General features: G+C 40.8%; 1 protein-coding gene and 1 pseudogene across 1 annotated transcript in view; one reads left to right on the plus strand and one right to left on the minus strand.

The window, feature by feature from the left end:
• Positions 1-23,102, minus strand: part of schip1 (schwannomin interacting protein 1) — an 842,409-nt gene that overhangs the window by 689,760 nt on the left and 129,547 nt on the right. The window contains exons 2-3 of the mRNA XM_043702129.2: positions 15,125-15,189; positions 13,630-13,713 (exon numbers count right to left, since the gene is read on the minus strand). Of these exons, the coding sequence (XP_043558064.1) occupies positions 13,630-13,713; positions 15,125-15,189 (149 nt within the window). The remainder of the gene's footprint in view (positions 1-13,629; positions 13,714-15,124; positions 15,190-23,102) is intronic.
• Positions 6,407-7,327, plus strand: LOC148148322 (uncharacterized; annotated as a pseudogene).

Genomic DNA, 23,102 nt, shown 5'->3' on the forward strand with positions numbered 1-23,102 from the left:
TAAACAGTAACATTTTACTAGCTTTAGTAGTTACTTGCTGGACCTGCATGTTAACCTGTTGCAATTCACTTGCAAGGGCATTCAGATCCCTCTGCACCTCCAACTTGTGCAATCTCGTGCCATTTAGACACAATGCTGCTTCATTATTCTTACATTATCCTTCCTGCCAAAATGAACCATTTTAGACTTTCCCATATTATAGTCAAAAAGTGTGGCGCTAGAAAAAGCACAGCAGGGTCAGGCAAGATCCGAACAGCAGGAGAGTTGACTTTTCATCAGGAATTCCTAATGAAGGGATTATGCCCAAATCTTCTACTCTCCTGCTCCTCGGATTCTGCCTGATCTGCTGTGCTTTTCCAGCACCACACTTTTCGATTCTGACTCTCCAGCATCTGCAGTCCTCACTTTCTCCTTTCTCACATTATAGTCCATGTAATGAAGTGTAAGATTTATTTACATTTTAGTTGCAGTCATTTTACAGTTCGGATGTTAAGAGTCTCACAGGTATGTGTTTTGAAACGGAGAGTTGTTGGGATTAATGGGATTGTATTTACACTGTTTTGAAACCTTGAAACTTGGGGTATATGTAAATAGTTCAATTTATTCTATATTCTCCTTCATTTCTTTTATGTAATGAATCTGCTTTATTAATAAAGCTAAATCTGCACCATTGCATGTTAGTGCTTCAGCAAAAGACGACACCTTTAAAACCAAAAACAAGGTGATCTATTAATCCATGTCTCAGTCTGTAATCTGATATGTCCAATAATAACAACATCAGCTGGGATTGTAAATCCATTTGTCAGATTTTTTTCCCACTAGCTTACTTTATTTGTAAGCCTTTTCAGCTTCCTTCTGACCTCTTTATGACATACACTCCTACCCAGATTTGTCATCAGCAAATTTAGCAATAATACCTCCCTTTATGCAAGTCATTTACATAAATTGTAAAAAATATTGAAGTGTAGCATTTGTTACATCTAGCCAACCAGAAAAAGACTTTTATACATACTTTCTTGTTAACTTCCCAACATTCTCTCCATGCTGAAAATGTGTTGCTGGAAAAGCGCAGCAGGCCAGGCAGCATCCAAGGAGCAGGAGAATCGACGTTTCGGGCATGAGCCCTTCTTCAGGAATGAGGAAAGTGTGTCCAGCAGGCTAAGATAAAAGGTAGGGAGGAGGGACTTGGGGGAGGGGCGTTGGAAATGCGATAGGTGGAAGGAGGTCAAGGTGAGGGTAATAGGCCGGAGTGGGGGTGGGGGCGGAGAGGTCAGGAAGAAGATTGCAGGTTAGGAAGGCGGTGCAGAGTTTGAGGGATTTGACTGAGACAAGGTGGGGGGAGGGAAAATGAGGAAACTGGAGAAATCTGAGTTCATCCCGTGTGGTTGGAGGGTTCCTAGGCGGAAGGTGAGGCGCTCTTCCTCCAGCTGTCGTGTTGCTATGGTCTGCGATGGAGGAGTCCAAGGACCTGCATGTCCTTGGTGGAATGGGAGGGGGAGTTGAAGTGTTGAGCCACGGGATGGTCGGGTTGGTTGGTCCGGGTGTCCCAGAGGTGTTCTCTGAAACATTCCGCAAGTAGGCGGCCTGTCTCCCCAATATAGAGGAGGCCACATCGGGTGCAGCGGATGCAATAAATGATGTGTGTGGAAGTGCAGGTGAATTTGTGGCAGATATGGAAGGATCTCTTGGGGCCTTTGGAGGGAAGTAAGGGGGAAGGTGTGGGCACAAGTTTTTCATTTCTTGCGGTTGCAGGGGAAGATGCCAGGAGTGGAGGTTGGGTTGGTGGGGGGTGTGGACCTGACAAGGGAGTCACGGAGGGAGTGGTCTTTTCGAATGCTGATAGGGGAGGGGAGGGAAAAATATCCCTGGTGGTGGGGTCCATTTGGAGGTGGCGGAATTGACGACGGATGATACGATGTATATGGAGGTTGGTGGGGTGGTAGGTGAGGGTTCTGTCCTGGTGGCAATTGGAGGGGCGGGGCTCAAAGGCGGAGGAGCGGGAAGTGGAGGAGATGCGGTGGAGGGCATCGTCGATCACGTCTGGGGGGAAATTGCGGTCTTTGAAGAAGGAGGCCATCTGGGTTGTATGGTATTGGAACTGGTCCTCCTGGGAGCAGATGCGGCGGAGACGAAGGAATTGGGAATATGGGATAGCGTTTTTACAGGGGCCAGGGTGGGAGGAGGTGTAGTCTCGGTACCTGTGGGAGTCAGTCGGTTTATAGTAAATGTCCGTGTTGATTGGTCGCCTGAGATAGAAATCCACCGCCTCCAACCTCATAGACCCACAACCCCGCACCGCCCGTTTCTATCTCCTGCCCAAAATCCACAAACGTGACTGCCCCGGCCGACCCATTGTCTCAGCCTGCTCCTGCCCCACCGAACTCATCTCTGCATACCTCAACATGGTCCTGTCCCCCTTAGTCCAAGAACACCCCACCTACGTTCAGGACACCACCAACGCCCTCCACCTCCTCCATGATTTTCGCTTCCCCGGTCCCCAACACCTTATCTTCACCATGGACATCCAGTCCCTGTACACCTCCATCCCCCATCACGAAGGACTCAAAGCCCTCCGCTTCTTCCTTTCCCACCGTACCAACCAGTACCCTTCCACTGACAACCTCCTTCGACTGACTGAACTGGTCCTCACCCTGAACAACTTCTCTTTCCAATCCTCCCACTTCCTCCAAACCAAAGGAGTAGCCATGGGCACCCGCATGGGCCCCAGCTATGCCTGCCTCTTCGTAGGATATGTGGAACAGTCCATCTTCCGCAGCTACACTGGCACCACTCTCCACCTTTTCCTCCGCTACATCGATGACTGTATCGGCGCTGCCTCGTGCTCCCACGAGGAGGTTGAACAATTCATCCACTTTACCAACACCTTCCACCCCAACCTCAAATTCACCTGGACCGTTTCAGACTCCTCCCTCCCCTTACTAGACCTTTCCATTTCTATCTCGGGCGACCGAATCAACATGGACATTTACTATAAACCGACCGACTCCCACAGCTACCGAGACTACACCTCCTCCCACCCTGCCCCCCGTAAAAACGCCATCCCATATTCCCAATTCCTTCGTCTCCGCCGCATCTGCTCCCAGGAGGACCAGTTCCAATACCGTACAACCCAGATGGCCACCTTCTTCAAAGACCGCAATTTCCCCCTAGACATGATCGACGATGCCCTCCACCGCATCTCCTCCACTTCCCGCTCTTCCGCCCTTGAGCCCCGCCCCTCCAATCGCCACCAGGACAGAACCCCACTGGTCCTCACCTACCACCCCACCAACCTCCATATACATCATATCATCCATCGTCATTTCCACCACCTCCAAACGGACCCCACCACCAAGGATATATTTCCCTCCCCTCCCCTCCCCTATCAGTGTTCCGAAAAGATCACTCCCTCCGTGACTCCCTTGTCAGGTCCACACCCCCCACCAACCCAACCTCCACTCCCGGCACCTTCCCCTGCAAGCGCAAGAAATGAAAAACATGCGCCCACACTTCCCCCCTTACTTCCCTCCAAGGCCCAAGGGACACTTCCATATCCACCACAAATTCACCTGCACCTCCACACACATCATTTATTGCATCCGCTGCACCCGATGTGGCCTCCTCTATGTTGGGGAGACAGGCCGCCTACTTGCGGAATGTTTCAGAGAACACCTTTGGGAGACCCGGACCAACCAACCCGACCACCCCGTGGCTCAACACTTCAACTCCCCCTCCCACTCCACCAAGGACACACAGGTCCTTGGACTCCTCCATCGCCAGACCATAGCAACATGACAGCTGGAGGAAGAGAGCCTCATCTTCCGCCGAGGAACCCTCCAACCACAAGGGATGAACTCAGATTTCTCCAGTTTCCTCATTTCCCCTCGCCCCACCTTGTCTCAGTCAAATCCCTCAAACTCAGCACCGCCTTCCTAACCTGCAATCTTCTTCCTGACCTCTCCGCCCCCACCCCCACTCCAGCCTATTCCCCTCACCTTGACCTCCTTCCACCTATCGCATTTCCAATGCCCCTCCCCCAAGTCCCTCCTCCCTACCATTTATCTTAGCCTGCTGGACACACTTTCCTCATTCCTGAAGAAGGGCTCATGCCCGAAACGTCAATTCTCCTGCTCCTTGGATGCTGCCTGACCTGCTGCGCTTTTCCAGCAACACATTTTCAGCTCTGATCTCCAGCATCTGCAGTCCTCACTTTCTCCTCGAACATTCTCTCCATGCCAATTTGTTAATCCTTATGTCATGAGCTCCTACTTTCCACAACAGAAGGCACTTGATAATGGTACAATAAAGCACATCCACTGCTTCTCCTTTGTCTACACACATTACTTCTCAAAGAAACTTGAGTAAGTGGGTTAAAAATGTAATGTCTTCAATAATACATTCTAATAGTTTCCCAGTGACAGTTGTTCAGTTAACTAGCCTACAGTTTATTACTTGCTATTTCTTTCTCTTTTCAAAAATAGGAGTTAAATTTGCCATGTTCCATTTTAATGGAACCTCTGCTGAATCAAGGGAAGTTTGGAAAATTAAAGTTAATGCATCTATCTCACTCGCCATTTATTTTAAGATGTTGTCAGTCAGGACTTGGATACCTAGTTTGCAGCTTCCACAGTTTACTCTGCAGCTCTTCCCTGGTGACTGTAATTTCCAAGTTCCTCCCTAACTTCCATTTCCTTATGTACATACTTAGACCTCTGTACAAGACTGACACAAAATACTTGTTCACTCAATCTATCTTCTTATTTACTTTTGTTAATTCTGTTGTCTCACTTTCTATATGACCACAACCCCACTTTTTAAAGTAATCTTTTTAAAGTATTAGAAATTTCTAGTTTTCTAGCTAGTGTTCTCGTGTACTCTCATTTTTCCCTCTTCATTAAACTTTTAATCATTATAATGACAGACTTCAATCTAGGGTCTAAAAGAGGTTGCTGATGAGGTAGAAAATGTGTTGGTATCAATTTTCCAGAATTTGCTAGATTCTGAAAAGATTGCATTGTACATGAAAGTAGCAAATAAAACCCCTCTAATCAAAAAGGGAGAGAGGCAGAAAACAGGAAAACTGTAGGCCAGTTAGCTTGACATCTGCCATGGGGAAGTTTTTCAAATCAAATCGATAAGATGATTTAAGTTGAGTACTTAGAAAAATGTCAGCATGATTTGGGAAAGCAAAATAATATTTTACCAATTTATTGGAGGTCTTTGAAAGATTAATAAGTGACGTTGGTAAAAAAAGCCCATAGATGTAATACAAAAGGCATTTGACAAGGTGGCACATAAATGGTTATTGGTCAATGTAGGAACTCACAGTGCAAAGGGCAACAGTTTGGCAGAACACAGAATATGCATACATTAGTTCTTTTCTGATTGGCAAAATGAGATGGGTGCTACAGGGGTCTGTGCTGGGACCTCGGGCTTTTACAATTTATATCAATGACTGGATAATTGGACCAAATTAAAAATCACACAACACAAGGTTGTAATCCAACAGGTTTATTTAGAAGCATTAGCTTTCAAAGCACTGCTCCTTCATCAGGTAACTAGTGGGGCAGGATCATAAGACAGAATTTAGAGCAAAAGGTCACACTGTCATGCAATTAAAACAATATATTTAACAAACCTAGATTGCTGTGAAGTCTTTCTTCTTTTAGAAAGTGTTGCAGGTTTCGGTTCATTAATATGTAAATCCCAGAACTACTTCGAAGTCACATTCTCGAGATAACTTAAGGTTTTATAAAAATGGTAATATCTCACCTCAGACAATGCATTGAAGGTGAGAGGTTAGAGTCTGTATGCATCCCAATCTTGAGTCAAACTGGTTCCATTTCCAAAGTCGGAATTTATAAAATGTTATATGGATTGACTGCAGGTTGTGTGCTTTTTGAGCAAAAATAGAACATATTTGCAAATACAATTCTGAAAATGCAAATTCACTCCATAGACTTATATGTGAGTGTGTGCATGCACACATGTGAGGGAGAGGGAGAGCACATGTGAGTGCATGTGAGACTGTGTGTGTTTGTGTGCATGCATGCTTGATAGAGTGTGCATGAGTATGACGGAATATAAGCCTGTTAGAGGGTGTGTGCATGGGTGAGAGTGTGGGAGGTACATGTTTGTGTGTGTCTGAGATAGAGCATGTGTGAGAGAGAGGGTCTACGTGAATGTGAGTATGTAAGAGTGTGTATGCATGTGTGCTTGTTTGCGTGTGCACGCGCAGGGTGTGTAGCGTAGTGGGGGTCACCTGTAGTGTTACGTGAACCCAAGGTCCTGGTTGAGGTCATCCTCAGGGGTATTGAACTTGGCTATCAGTCTCAACTCGGCCACTCTGCACCACAACAATTTCACCTTTGACAACCAGTTCTTCATCCAGACACATGAAGCAGCCATGGGGACCAAATTTGCACCCCAATATGCCAACATTTTCATGCACAAGTTCAAACAAGACTTCTTTGCTGCACAGGGCCTCCAACCAACACTATACACCAGATATATTGATGACAATTTTTTCCTCCGGACCCATGGTTAGAAGTCACTGAAACAATTACACAGAGATATCAACAAGTTTCATCCCATCATCAGGCGTACCATGGATTACTCTTCAGTATCTGTCTCATTCTTGGACATACGCATTTCCATCAAACACGGGCACCTCAGTATCTCACTCTATCACAAACTCACAGATAACCTCAAGATGCTGCACTTCTCTAGCTTTCATCCTAATCACACTAAAACAGCCATTCCCTACTCACAAGCCCTACACATACACAGGATCTGCTCAGCTAAAAAGGAACGCAACAGACATCTGAAGGTGCTGAAGGACACCCTCATAAGAACAGGATACAATGCTCAACTCATTAATCGCCAATTCCAATGTGCCACAGCAAGAAGCTGTAATGACCTCCTCAGGAGACAGATACAGGATGCGATTGATAGGATACTCGCCACACGCGACATTCTTAACAGCCTGCAACACATTATTGATGAGGATGAGCACCTTGCCAAGACCTTCCCTAGGCCTCCACTTCTAGTGTTAAAACAACCACCGAATCTTAAACAGACCATTGTTCATAGCAAACTGCCTAACCTACAGGACAATGTCGACCACAACACCATTCAACCCTGTCATGGCAATCACTGCAAGATGTGTCAGAGGGTCAACATGGAAACCACCATTACACATGGGGACACCACCCATCATGTACATGGCAGGTACTCATGTGGCTTGGCCAACATTGTCTATCTGATATGCTGCAGGCAAGAATGTCCCGTGGCATGGTACATTGGAGAGACCAAGCAAACATTATGACAATGGATGAATAGACACCGTGCAGCAATTGCCAGACAAAGATGTTTCCTCCCAGTCGGGAAACACTTCAGCAGTCAGGGACATTCAGCCTCGGATCTTTGGGCGACCATCCTTCAAGGCAGACTTTGGGATTTGTAACAATGCAGTGTGGCTGAGCAGAGACTAATAGCCAAGTTCAGTACCCATGAGGATAGCTTCAACCCAGACCTTGGGTTCTTGTCACACCTCAGGTGAACCTACCGCACTATATACACACAAGTGCACCCGACACCATCCACACACACACACACACCCACACACAGAGTTACATACCCAAACACTCACTCAGACCCTCTCTCATACACACACACCACTCACATCCTTGCAGATACCCTCTCACAGGCTTATACTCCATCGCACTCTCGCACACACTCCACCAAGCAGGTACACATGCAAACACACTCTCTCTCCCCCTCACACAACAGTTCCAAGGGGTGAATTTGCATTTGCAGAATTGTATTTGCAGATACATTCTGTTTTTACTGAAAAAGCTCACAACCTGCGGGCATTTAGTGCAGGCAGTCAATCCATATAACATTTTATAAATTCCTACTCTGGAAACAGAACCAGTCTGACACAAGATTGGGATGCAGACAGACTCTAACCTCACACCTTTAATACATTGTCTGAGCTGAGATAACCTAAGTTTTTATTTTAAAAAAGTGATATCTCGAGAATGTGACTTCAAAGTAGTTCTAGGATTTACATATTAATTAACCAAAATCTGCAACCCATTCTAAAAGAAGAAAGACTTAACAGCAATCTAGGTTTGTTCAATATATCGTTTTAATTGAATGATACTGGGATCTTTTGCTATAAATTCTGTGTCTTATGATCCTGCTCCACGAGTTACCTGATGAAGGAGGAGTGCTCTGAAAGCTAGTGCTTCCAAATAAATCTGTTGTACTATAACCTGGTGTTGCTTGATTTTTAAACTGGTCCACCTCAGTGAACATCAGCACCTCCACATCTTGGATAAGGGGAACAAAAGCATGACAGCTAAGTTTGCAGATAACAGAAAAGTAAGTAGGATAGCATGTTGTGAAGAAAACAAAGGAAGCTGCAGAAAGATGTGGAATAGGTTTGGGGGGGAAATGAACAATAATCTTGTAGACAGAATAAAATGTGGGAAATGGTGAAATTGTTAACTTTCACAGAAAGATTAAGAAAGTACATAACTTTAAAATGCATAAACAGATAGTAATTTGGAATGCTCATAGAATGCTCTTTTACTGAGAGGAATTGAACTTAAAAGTAAGGTTATCATGTTTCAGTTGCACATGACATTGGTGAAACCATCTCTCAAACACAGTGCACCATTATTTAAGGCAGAATATAAATGTATTGGAGATGGTTCAAAGTAGATTCATTAAATGAATACCCAGAATGAGTGGGTAGTCTTAAGAAAAGTTGAACAGGTTGGGTTTGTTTCCATTGGAGTTTAAGAGAGTTGGAGTTACCTGATTGATGTATACAACACAGTAGAGCTTGTGTATATCCCTGCTTAAGTCGATGACATTGATCTGTCATATGAGATTTATCTTTAAGTACCTACATTATTTTCCATATACTTATTACCTTCAACAGGTAACTCATTGATCATATTTTAATGAAACTGACCTCAAAAATTAGGCAAGATCAGCATTCCCTCAAATGAGTATCCATAATTACCTAAATTTTGCCTTGAAGACAACATTGGAAAATTTATTCCTATGCTCTCAAATCAACAAGTAAATATTTGCTTTTATTTTGGAATGAAATGTATATGTGTAAAAATCACTGCTTACATTTTACTTCAAAATTTATTAAGAATTAATAGTTGAAAATGAGGATGAAGAAAATAAATCAATATGTCTCCTCAATGATTTTCAACCAAGGTAAATAATAATTTTTCTTTACAGTCGCATTTGATTAGCTCTCAGGTCTGTACATCTAGGATTTCACTTTCTGAAAAGTCTGTTCCTCTTTCTTGCAAGAATAGTTTAAGTGTGAAGAATGTATATAAAGATTTGTAGCCTTCATTTCTACAATGACCCTGTAGCATTTTTACAAAGTTACTATTTAATTTATTTAATCTTGCCACTAAGATAAACTCCATTTCTTTCAATAAAAAATAAAGATCTCATATTTTCTGCAGACTTTAAAAATAAATATCAAAATGAAGATATATTTGGGAAAATAAACTGGAGAGGTAAAACAACATACCAAATGCAGTAACATTTTCTCAAAATTTTGAAGGGTACATCAATATTAAATGCGGCAAACTATACTTATTTATGAGTTTGACAATTATAAATCATAACATTACTTTGCAACTGACAAAAATTGACAAATTTTTGAGTTGCAAAATATTTGTAAAGATTAATTTTCTGTCAAAGCTCAGCAAATATCTCTATGACTCTAAATAAATATTTTGTACTTTATTTTTAAAAAGTCCCTCTCACATAAAATCTGTTATTGCTAGCCTGACCGAATATCAAATGCAAAGGTATTTTTTTAATGTCAGATGTAAAGTGAATACTGCTGATGAAAATTTACTTAGGTAAATGTACTTGCACTAGATTCCAATCATTGCTCATTACAGAAATGTAGAATGGGTCAGTCTCACCAATGCCCTGCAGAGTTGCAGCAGGTCTCTCACTTTTATACTCAATTTCCCTTACAATAAAGACTAACGTTCTTTTTGCCTTCCTAGTTACTTGTAGTATCAGTATGCTCACCTCTTGTGATTAAAGTACAAGAATACTCAGACCTCTCTATAAAGCATTGTTCTGCAGTCTCTCACCATTTACATAATTGTGTGTTCCAATTCTTTCTTCCAAAGTGGACAATTATACTTTTCCACATTTGCAAAATGTTTGCCCATTCAGTTAATTTGCATGTATCCCTTTGCAGATTCTTTGTACGTTTCTCACAATTTGCCTTCTCATCTTTGTATTATCATGTAATGTAACTGTAATTAATTGGACCCATTCATCCAAGTCATTGTTGTAGATTTAAAATAGTCAAACCTCCAGCACTGAAACCTATAGAAACTCATTGGTTACAGTTTGCCGACCTGTAAACAACTCATTTGTCTCAACTAGAAACAAAGTGCTGGAGAAACTCAGGTCTGGCAGCACGTTGTCGGGTTCTGGTTTGCAATCAGTAATTTGCCGATTTTAGGTGGTTTGAATCACCCTCAGATCCCTGGTTCTGATACTGGACTTATTTAGTGAATGTGAAATGAAGGTGGCAGTAGACAAGCATTTCAGTTTATTAACAACACAAAAGTCAAGTATAATACAAGAAATAAAGCTAAATGCAATAAACAGTGAAATTGACATTATCAATTTTCCAGAAGACAGTAACAAAATACACTATTAAATGAAACACTATTAGAAACAGAACTACAGTTTTAATTACAAAAAACTTTAAAGCAGATATCTTACCCTTTGGGCCCCATGCACAGTCATCTCCTGCCTTCTCCTCCCTGCTAACTAGATCGGAAATGTTAGGGTCTCACCACTGAGGAAAATGTGATTTTAAAGTGTGCCCAATTGCCCAGATTCTTGCTGTCAGTTCTCTTGGTTCGGAACAGGCTGGTGTCTGGAAGCTTTTGTTCGAATAGCACTTGGTTAGCTTTCCTGCTTTCGGATATCCTTTGTTCCGATGACACTCTTTGTTTGGATTTCAGATTCAGCTTCTATGTTCAGCCTCTGTGTTCTTGGTTCTGAAGCTGCTTGTTGGGGCTGTTTGTGCAGAAGCCTGTTGTTGAAAAGAGTCTCCCCTCAGGTCAGATCAGGGTTGGCAGCTATCCCGACTGTGTGCCCCATTATCTCCCCGCAAACCTGTGTTGCTCACTATGTTCCTGGCATTTCCTCTGAAGTCAATTGGCTTCCTGAAAGTGAAGAGTATGCGTGAATGGATTTTGATTGAGTTGAACCTTCGGCATCTGTATAGGCCCCATACTGCCTGTGCTGTGTAGCCTGAAGTGTAGTCTGAAGTGTAAAAGTTTGTTTCAATCCAGAGTGAGAGGTTTGATTGACTATTCTCTTGAAGTGGATATGTAAATTGGAATTCCAGGCTGAACAATGGTTCCAAGCAGCCATTTGCATTTGTGTTATTTTCCCAATGCTCAGAATAGCTGTCTCCTATACGTTCAAAAGTTCTAAAAAGTCCAGGATCTCATCAAGTAGTTTAGATGATGGGGATTTTTGCTCAATCCCACGATGTGGTTCTGGAGAAGAGTTATATTGACCTTGATACATTAACTTTGCTTCTCTCTTCACAAAATCCACTAGACTTGCTGAGTCTCGCCAGCACTTTGTTTTTATTTCAGATTTCCAGTATGAACAGTATTTTATGTTCATTTCTTTCAATTATCTTGTTTCCTGTTAGTTAGCTAATTCTCTATCCGTGCTCAAATATTACACCCAACACCACAAACTCTTCAGTTGTGGAATAATCTTACCTGATGCCTTTGGAAATTCAAACAGCTAGTACCATTAGTTCACTGTTACTTAAAATATCTGAGATAGTATTTTGAAAACAGAAAAATAAGTTCTAATGTAAATTGTAGAGAAACAAATTTGGGAGTTAATGAATACTGTTATATGTAAAGATAGGTTAGAATTTAATTCCTTGTAATCTGCTTCCTCAAGTTCAACAGTATAATTGTGTGAATAAGACAGGCAGAAAAGTTGGCCATAAACTCACCAAAAAGAAACTTCTGAAAAAAAATGGAGATATCACTTAATGAGAAGTAGCAATGCAAAGCCATTTGGTGGAAGAGTTCCAAAGAATTATGCAAGTTTATTGAAACCCTCTTTCAGTGTATAGAAATGCAGAACCAGAAAACTGAAGATTGACAGAGCACATGATGTTATATGTAAAGATAGGTTAGAATTTAATTCCTTGTAATCTCCTTCATCAAGTTCAACAGTATAATTGTGTGAATAAGTGCCGAGTTGAGAGCCCACCATCTTTCTGCCTCGTCCCAATTAAGTCAAGGGTGGGGGCAGTCCTGTGGCACCCAGTACATGAGTGTCCAATGCCATTTGAGTGCACCCATCTCACTGAAACATTTCCTCCGTACTCCACAGCCCCTGCCCACATTTCAACCTCGCAGCGAGGGACTGTGTAGCTTGTCCCAGGAAGTCCTGGTTCCATTCTCTTCCCTTTAAATGTTTGCTGCTCCAGACCACCTGTTTCTTGCAGTCCCAGTAGTGATCACTACTCTGGGTGACACTGTTGGGACTGAAGAACCATTAGCCCTCCAATTGGCAGACACCACTGGGGTGGAATCTTTTCCTTTAAATGTGTAAAACTCAGATGGCAGGCTCTTGACTACTAAAACCTGCAGGGCTCCTAAAACAGAATGCAAACTGGATTATTGCCATAGCCATTAAATTCAACCCATAAAGTTGGCAAGGTCATGCATGGATTTGAAGATGGGAAATACTCCGGATGACAACCATTGCCTTGGACATTTTTCTTACCAAATTATGAAGGATCATGAATGCAGATAAATAATTGGCATAGCACTGGAAAATTTCAGAAAGGAAAGATTTATTCAGGCATTACTATATTTCCTGTGAAATCAGATGAATGCAGTTGGATTTACATTTGTTGATGGGGTTTGATGCGTTATGGACTCATTAGCTAAAGAAAGATTGACATAAACGTTCATCCATGCCACACAATGAGAACAGGGCGGCATGGTGATTCAGAGATCGGCACTGCTGCATCACAGTGCCAGGGACCCAAGTACCATTCCACCCCTGGGCAACTGTCTATATTAGCGTGGACTTCCTCTGTGTGCTCTGGTGTGGACTCTATGGGCCAAATGGCCTGCTTCCACACTGTTGGGATTCTATGATTCACAAAAGCATTCGGTTTTTTTCCGAATGTGAACTTACTAATGGAATTTAATCTTGGCATCCACAATGATGTCAAGAAGATGCAGCTTTTTTAAAAAAAAAAGAATTAGGCTTAATGAAATAAGCAAATAAAGATTTTTTTGTTTGAAAGGTCATACGATTGAAAAGATTTAGATTGACTTCAAACTTTTGCAACACAACTCTAATGTAAATCATAGTAATTAACCCCTATCTTCAGTTTTGAAGAAGAGTTTTACGTAACTGGAAATGTTAACTCTCTTTCTCTCTCCATAGATGCTGTCAGACCTGATGCATAGATGCATTTTCCATCACTTGGTTTTTATTTCAGATTTCCAGCATCTACAGGGTTTTGATTTAATTGCAGTAAATCATAATACTTACATTTTCACTTTTGATTCTGGCACCCCTCTGCTGATTTGACATTTTTCAATATCATTTCCAAAGTCAATGGGGAGTTGATGGATGCTAAAAGGAACATACATCTTTATTTCTATATATGAAAGTTATATTTTGTTCATTTCATTATACAATGCAGTTTGTGATCTTTCAAAAGCAAACTTTCCTCTTCTCGAAACAGTGATTAATATTGTAACATGGATGCAAACAGCTTTCCTGCACTTCATCCAAATGGTCACTTTCTACAATTATAGACTGTATAACAGGAAGATTTTAACATCAGAGGCATCATAACTAATGACAACTGTGTCCATCCCGATAATATATACACTATTATTGACTCACCAGCAATAACTTGTGGGTACCCAGATAGCTATTACTTTAACAGACTATTAATTCTTGGTCCTCAATTGTCACTGCCAGTCTATTCCGTCTCATTTTCACAGTGAAAAGAAGGCTTACAATAAATTAAGTTTTATTTATATTTTTCTCCCTCAGTCACCAAATATGAGTCTTTCTTCAATTCTTCAGCTTTATATTGAATCTAATTATGATATAATCTTTTTTGAGCTGTTCTCCTAACCTTAAAATTACCTGTATGTCTCATTAATTTGCCATAACTAAATTTGCACTGTCTCCTCCTCTGCTGGACTAAAAATCCACTGAAAGGTAATCTTAAATGCACTGTAGAAAATCTGCCCATCAGATGTTACTTACATGATTTTTACCCCAGTGTTTGTTTGGATTATTGAATTTAACCCAATTTAACAGCAGTATTCTTTCTACTTATTTCTTGAACTCATTCCTATCTAATGCATTAGATTGATGAGCTAAAATTACCGCACTGAAGATTTACAATTCATTTCTTCATTCTTTTACTATCACATCAAAAAAGGTTCAACATTTGCATAATCCTCCACATAAACCTGTCTCGTTGTCTATCTATTTATTCAATTTCTTTTGCACACATTGTCAGCAGTATTATTTAGCTCCAAATCCTGACACAGAACTGTTATGGTTTTTATTATGCTTCCGTACAGCTCTAGCTCATCAGTTTTATTCAGAATATTGAGCATTTGTGTTCTTAAAATTTAAACCTGTTCTCATGTGGCAAACTTCCTCTCGGAAATTCTCTATCTTCTAAAATGCACTTAAATCTTCACAACCGGTTTTTCCATCTTTCTTACACTCCATGCTCCATCTGCTCTCCTCTCTGCTCTTTACACTTATGTTTTTCCTTACTTGTCGTGTCGGATCACAAAATAAGCTGCATTCAGTCAAATCCTAGCCTGAACTTGAAAGTTTTCCAATCTGTCTGACTCAGTGTCACACTAATCGTCACATGCTCACCAAGCATTGAAAGGAAATAGTTTTTTTTTTATTTTAATGCTTGCCAGTATATAGTTTCAATTGCAGTTATATTTTAGTATATTTTGCATTTTTGGAAGACATGGCTTCAACCATTAACAGATGCACTCACTTTTGGACAACATATTTTGCATCATGCACTTGATCCAGAGTGTTCTCTAATCTGTTCAGTTCCTCCTAAAATGAAAAAACAAAAACAAGTGTTAATGTCAAGGCATTTAAGCTGAGATTATTGAATTAATTCTAACATTTCTGCCCAAAAAAACTTTCCATCTTTAAGGTTATCCCTCATGCAATGCCCAGTTAATAACTCAGATTGAATTATACAGAGAGCTGAGTTGTCAACAACATTCAGAGACCAAGAGCTACTAACCCTTTCAATAATATATTGTACTATTTCCAAAGCAAGAGCAGCAAGTTTGAATTGAGACAGTTTGTGGTGTTAAATTTTGGAGATGTTCACTGAAGTGCAAATTGAGCAGCAGCTGAAAATTCCACATGAATGAGTCTTGTGCTTTGTCCCCAAAGACGAACACAATTTTGACACTGCCACATATGCTCAAATCTCACGTGAATGATGATGGCAGAGTTGCAACGTTAATTTTGTAGCCTGTCTGAGAATATTGCTAACATCAACAGATGTTCTGTGACAAGCCAGTAATGCTAAAAGCCAATTACTACCCTTTCTAGGCAGTCTGACAGCTTAGCTTGCTGGTGGATAGGCAGTTGAATGGCAGGCTGGACATATACAAGACTGGCAGACACGCATTTCCTCAGCAGCATTCCGTGTCTAACATATTGTGAAGAAACAACTATTCCATGAAGTATATTTTTGAAGTCACAAAATTAACAAGTTCAAACATCAAATCGAGTTTATTCAGATTGATTCCAAATTAGGAAAAGATTTTCATGGTAAGAAAAATATTCCTGAAGAGAGAGACATGTTACTGATGTTCAGTATACTAACAATCAGCTGTGTTTGTAATGAGTTCACGTATGCAAGCAAGAAATAATCATATATTCATCTGCAAAAACCTGTTCTCTGCAAGCTAAAGGAATATGACCAAACCTTGTGCCTTTCTCGAGTTAGCAGAAAGCCTGGGGAGCCCGAAGAATCCCATTGCTTTCTCCATGGCAACAGTCTGACTAATTTCAAATTGCCAACAATCAGCATCCTTTCTTTCTGCATAAGTTTAAAATTTGACATTGTTTGTCCTGATGAGTGAGGTATGTAAAGCATCAACAATGAATCCCTCTTTAGCAATATTCAATCCTGTACAGAAAAGTGACTAATTGTTAAATAAATACAGAAAACATGCCACTAACTGCGTATAAAATGGAACAGACAAAATATCATTGAGGTGGGGGAGTTTGGAGTCAAAATTTAAGCTAAGATAAAAGGTGGCTAAATGGTCTCCATCTTAGCTTGTTCATGGATAAGCAGTTACAGATCTGTGTATGATAGATGCATGTAAATGCATTTAGGGAAGAACAACATGAAGAGTCAGTATAATGAGAAGGTAATAGCCATATTGTCTAATGGCTACACTATCAATCCAGAAACCCTGGTAACATTGTGTGGACCCAGGTCCAAAATCTGCCATATATATGGTGGAATTTGTATTTAATATAAATCTAAATGATGATCATGGAACCATTACCAATTGTTTGAAAAATCCATCTGGTTCACACTTCCTTTTTAGGGAAGATACTTGCAATCCCTGCCTGGTCTGATTTACATGTGACTCCAACCCGCAGTAATGTAGTTAAGTCTTAACTGCCCTCTGGACATTAGAGATGAGCAATAAATGCTGGCCTAGATTGTGATGCCTACATCCCAAGATTGAATTTTAAAAAATCTAAGTGGTGTTATTTTAAGGGAAGAGTGCAAAAACAGAAGGAACCATATTCATTCACAAATTGTTAAAGATGGCATTCAAAGTTAAGAAAATACTAGTTTAATTTATGGGATCTTTGCCTCTTTAAGTAAGGATATTGTGTATTAAAAAAAAAGGAGACAATGCCAAGTCCTTGTTAAACCAGAGGTGTGCCACAATTTAATGTTGTTAAGAGTGTATGGGAGGACAATGCTAGATATGAGGACCTTCAATTGTAGAGATATCTGACAAACTGATATTTCCCATTATATTGGAGGTTATGTGAGGACCTCACAAAAGTAGTTAAATGAATGAGGGGCTGGCAAAGAAAATGGGGAAGAAATATATTCCATAAAAAGGTCAGAGAGTCATAGAGATGTACAACATGGAAACAGACTCTCCGGTCCAACTTGTCCATGTTGACCAGATATCCCAACTTAATCTCATCCCATTTGCCATCACACGGTCCATTTCCCTCCAAACCCTTCCTATTCATATATCCATCCAGGTGCCTTTTAAATGTTGCAATTGAACTAACCTCCACCATTTCCTCTGGTAGCTCTTTCCATACACGTACCACCCTCTGTGTGAAAAAGACATCCTTAGGTCTCTTTTATATCTTTTCCCCTCTCACCCTAAACCTATGCTCTCTAGTTGTGAACTCTCCCACTCCCGAGAAAAGACTTTGTCTATTTATCCCATCCATGCCCCTCATGATTTTATAAACCTCTATAAGGTCACCCCTCAGCCTCCGATGCTCCAGATAAAACAGCCCCAGCCAATTCAACTTCTTCCTATAGCTCAAATCCTCCAACCCTGGCAACATCCTTGTGAATCTTTCCTAAAACCTTTCAAGTTTCACAACATCTTTCTGATAGGAAGGACACCAGAACTGCACACAATATTCCAAAAGTGGCCTAACCAATGTCCTGTACTACCACAACATGACCTCCCAATTCCTGTACTCAATACTCTGACCAACAGAGGAAAGCACACCAAACGCTTTCTTCACTATCCTATCTACCAGCAACTACTTTCAAGGAACTGTACTCCAAGGTCTTTTTGTTCAGCAACACTTCCATTAGGTGTACAAGTCCTGCTAAGATTTACTTTCCCAAAATGCAGCACCTCACATTTATCTAAATTAAACTCCATCTGCCACTCCTCAGTTCATTGGCTCGCTTGGTCAAGATCCTATTGTAATCTGAGGTAATCTTCTTCACTGTCCACCACACCTCCAAATTTGGTATCATCTGCAAATTACTGAAAGTCATAGATTTAAAATGCTTTGAAAAAGACTGGATAGAAAATAAAAAGAATTTTCCCAGCCCCCGGAGAACGTTAACATTGAGAATTATTTGGGAAAACATAGCAAGATGAGATTGCTGACTTCTAGAATCTCAAATCCAATTCTATACTGATATTTCGAAAGGTGAGATCCTCACTAGTGACTGGCAAGAGGCCAATTTGTACGCCATTAGTACCTAATCTTGACTTATTGATCTGTATTGTTCTACTGTCCCACGCTCTGCAGAGAAACTAGATGGTGACCACTCCCAATATATATGCTTGAGTAGGTACCTGGCAGCTCCAGCTCATTGCTTGTTTCTCCAGCAAATGTACAGTGAGGACACAGGGTATGAAAGTAAGTGAGACAACAGCAATCCAACAGTGATTGCTACTCTTGAAGAAATCAGAGCTCCTTGAAAACATTTTCTCATTGCAAAGAGAAGCAAAACAATCTTCAGTTCAATGGCCAGACTCTCTTTTTAAGAATGCCAAGGTGAAATGCAAAAATGTTGCATTCACAACTGCTAATACTTAAATATGCTCAAGAATAGTTCAAATTTTGGAGCAAACTATTTCAGCTGCATAATGGCATTAGTTCTTCTAAATGATTCAATATGATTCATGCAGCCAAAAAGGTACTTGGAAATGTTTGTGACCTCCCCCTTGAGAGTGTGGGTGTTTTAGGTTTTCTAGACATCTGCATAATTTACAGCACAGAGAATCCATATTAATTCCACTGCTGAATAATGACACTTAGCCTTGTGCTTCTAAATTTGTTATTGCAACACATTTTGCACACCTAAACCATTTCAATTCTTGGAGTTCAGACTTTATGCATAACGAAAATGTAAATAAATTTTAAAAATGTCATTCTGAAAAGTAGTTGCCTCTTGTTCAGAGCTTTCAGAAATATATCAAAACCTGTAACACAAATAGACTGTTGAATTAAACTCATAAATCAAGGAAATTAAACTGGAGTTGGGCCAAGTGTGTACTCATTTACAGCAAGGAGAAAGTGAGGACTGCAGATGCTGGAGATCAGAACTTAAGAAGGGCTTATGTCCGAAACGTCGATTCTCCTGTTCCTTTGATGCTGCCTGACCTGCTGTGCTTTTCCAGCAACACATTTTTAAGTACTTATTTACAGCACTTGGGTTTGTTGCTATGTAAAAATCTATAGTTTGATTTAATGGTTTTATTAATCGAAGCAGTACATGGATTACACATTCCAAATATCCACGATCCTTTTTGACTGCTTACACAGAAACACTTCAATATCATTCAGCAGAGACTTCCGAGGCTCTGAACAATGTGGGCATTGATGAGAATGTTCGGAAAATTAGGGGAGATAACCAGCAAGTTGCTACATTGCCATTTGTACCTGCAGGTGGCAGAAGAGAAAATGCATTGTGAACAAAGGTAAGAAGTAAAGAGGTTATTCAGTGGCAATGGTACAGCAGTGCAGTAATGGCTAATACTTCTTGCACAGCTGCCAGGACATGGAAGTTTCAGCATCACCATGAGTAGGCCTTGCTCTCACAGGCAGCACTGTAGGGTTAGTGGTATAAGAGGCTGGGGTAAGTGACAGTGAATCAGGGAAGTTATTGCTTGTTCAGAGTAGTAAACCTACGAGCCGTGGTAACACAGCGAAGGTAGTGACACCTACCCTGGGGGGAGCAGAGATGGTCATTGATCTACTTCCTGCATTGCTGATCCTGGACACTGCATTGACCTAGTGGGAACCTCAGAGGAGGCTGGCGGTGTCTGGTGTTGTGGTCCCTTCAGCCGGAACTTAGGGGGGGGCAGGGGAGATAGCACTCCTCTTGCACTACCCCATCCACCAGAACCTTCAGGTCTCAGTCTGCAAAGCAGAGTGCCAATTTTCCCTTGTCTGCCACATCTGGGGCAAACAAGTTGAACCCAGAACTTGATATGGCATTCAACTGCATTTTTAATAGCGCCAGGGATCCTGTGACACCCTAGCAGCAGCTGGGAGTGGGAGATTGAGGAGGGGGATGCTATAAGGACGTGGCACATTGGTAAGGAGGCAAATTTGGGAAGATAGTGGAGAGAAAACTGAACAGGCCTCAGAGAGAAGCCCTCCATGAAACATGTCAAAATGAACATTAAGTTGATTTATGGTCAGATTCAGCCCTCTGCATATAATTCAGGGTGATTCTTGTTTTCCAAAATAATAGGCTTTATTGAATATTGAGGGAAATGTTTATTTCAAAGCTGGGGAGAAGGGTGTTCCTAAACTATAAAACAAAATTGCAGTCTTCATTAAATATTTTAAAATCAAATATCAAAGTCCACTCAAAATACTAACCATTTAGAGGAGAAATGGACAATGTTGAAAACACATTACACATGTTTCTCTCTGAATGGAGATAATAAATTAACCTTTCAGGCCACAGCACCTTGATCCTAGTGAAAGGTTATAGCTGAAAGCTTTAAACTCATCTATTTTCTTCACAGCTATTCATTGACCGATGACGTGCTTTCAAGATCATCCATTCTCATTTCAGATCCCCGATATTTTGCTTTCCCCTCCATTAAAATGTGGTGTTCTTCCAATTTCCATCTCTTTTCTCTCTCTACCCTGTGGGTATTGACCAGTGCATGAACTGAACTAACAATATCATTACTCATGTAACCATTCAGGTCTAACCCGAGACAGTTTTCACTGGCTTGAAGTTTAACTTGGTCCATGATTTGAGCACATAATTTAGGTTGATGCTGCTATAAAACACAGGATACAGGATTGTTGCTTGCTATATCCTCTGGATGAAATTTGCCTGCTCTGGTTAAAGATCCCGTCGCTCTTTAGGAAGCCGAGAAAGTAGCAAGGATGTTTTCCAGAACTTTTGTAACATAGTAAAATGAATGAGCCTTCCACTTCTCTCATTATTTGATGAGAATTGAAGTTGTGGTAAGAAGGGAAGCAGAGTCAGAATTGTACAGCACAGAAACTGACTCTTCTGCCCAACTCAACCATATCTCAAATTAATCTAGTTCCATTTGTCAGCATTTGACCCATATCCCTCTAAACCCTTCTAATTCATGCTCCCATCCAGATGCCCTTTAAATGTTGCAATTGTCACAGCCTCCACCACTTCCTCTGGCAGCTCATTCCATACCTACACCTTCCTCTGTGAAAAAGTTGTCGATTAGGTCCCTTCAATATCTTTCCCCTCTCACCTTAAACCTATGCCCTCTAGTTTTGGAGTCTCCTACCCTGGGAAAATGACCTTGTCTAGTTACCCTATCCATGCCCCCATGATTTTATAAATCTCTACAAAAGGTGACCCCTTAGTTTCCGGCACTCCAGAGAAAATAGCTCCAGCCTATCCATCCTCTCCCTATCGTTCAAACCCTGGCAACATCCTTGTAAACCTTTTCAGAAATCTTTCAAGTTTCACAACATTCTTTCTATAGCTGAGAGACAAGAACTGAATGCAGTATCCCAAAAGTGGCCTAACCAATATCATCTACAACCACAACATGACCTCCCAACTCCTATACTGACCAATAAAGGCAAGCATACCAAATGCCTTCTTCATTACCCTGTCTACTTGTGACTCTGTTTTCAAAGAACCATGAACCCACACCTCAACGTCTCTTTGTTTGGCAACACTCCCGGGGACATTGCCATTAAGTGTTTAAGTTCTGCCCTGATTTGTCTTTCCAAAATTGCAGCACTTTACATTTATTTAAATTAAACTCCATCTGCCACTCCTCAGCCATCGGCCCATCTGATTAAGGTTCCATTGTATTCTTAGATAACCTTCTTTCACTGTCTACTACATCACTAATTTTGGTGTCATCTGCAAACTTAGTAGTCATTCCTCCTATGTTCACATTCCAAATCATTTACATAAATGACAAAAACCAGTGGATACCACTCTGATCCTCATGGCACATCATTGGTCACAGGCTTCTAGTCCGAAAACAACCCTCCAACACCATCTTCTGTTGACTACCTTCAAGCCAATTTTATATTTAAATGGCTAGCTCTGGATTCAATGTGATCTAACCCTACTAACCAGTCTACTGTGCAGAACCTTGTCGAACACCTTAACAAAGTTCATTCCTTAGTACAAAAGCATTTGCAATCAGATCTAATAAAAGCAAAATTTGAATGAAAAGAAAATCGAACTACTTGAACTGTTTTATGTCTGTCATAACATGCAACAGAAATGTATGAATTCTCAATAAATGAAAATATTTCCAAATAGTTTAAAATGGAAAGCCTCAAAATAAATATTTCCAACACTACCAAAGCCACAAGTCACACTGAATAACTGCAGGGAGTCAAGCAACCCTGTAAAATAATAATGAGTTATTTGTTTATTTTTCCCAAGGATTAACAACTCATTCCAAACAATGGATGAAACATCTCAATGTCCTCAAATAGGCCAACCGTTTTCATATTAGAGGTGTGTGGTGGAAAGTTTATCTTTTTAAGTACAGTAAAATATATGAGCGAGTGTTATTATGAGGCCACAAAACATTCAATGAATTCTGATGAGGTCAAATCCTCAACAATATTAAACCCCTGATACTACAGCAGTCAGGATTTATTTTATTCAGCAAATGTTTTGTACAATCGTCTCAGCTTTTGTACTTTATCTGAGAGAAGCCTGCTGCAGCTTGAGCATGTTCAAACGATAATTAACTGCATCACTGAACAGTTTCTGCCTGGCAAGTGCCAGGATGTCACTTGTAGGAGCTATGAAAACACCAATTACAGAATATGCAACAGGAAAAGCAAATTTTCCCAGAGAATAAAAACAGTTCTTGCCCGGAAATACAAATAGTCTGTGTAGTGTTCGCTGTGAGGTGGACCAAAGGCAAAAATGATATTTTGCTGAGGATGTAGGTTCTATCAGCAATACATCTTCCTAAGATTAACTGGAAAAG

The sequence above is a fragment of the Chiloscyllium plagiosum genome, unplaced genomic scaffold, assembly GCF_037043375.1.
Source record: "Chiloscyllium plagiosum isolate Xiang-an unplaced genomic scaffold, Cpla_swu_hap1 HiC_scaffold_13, whole genome shotgun sequence".
NCBI classification, from domain to species: Eukaryota; Metazoa; Chordata; class Chondrichthyes; order Orectolobiformes; family Hemiscylliidae; genus Chiloscyllium; species Chiloscyllium plagiosum.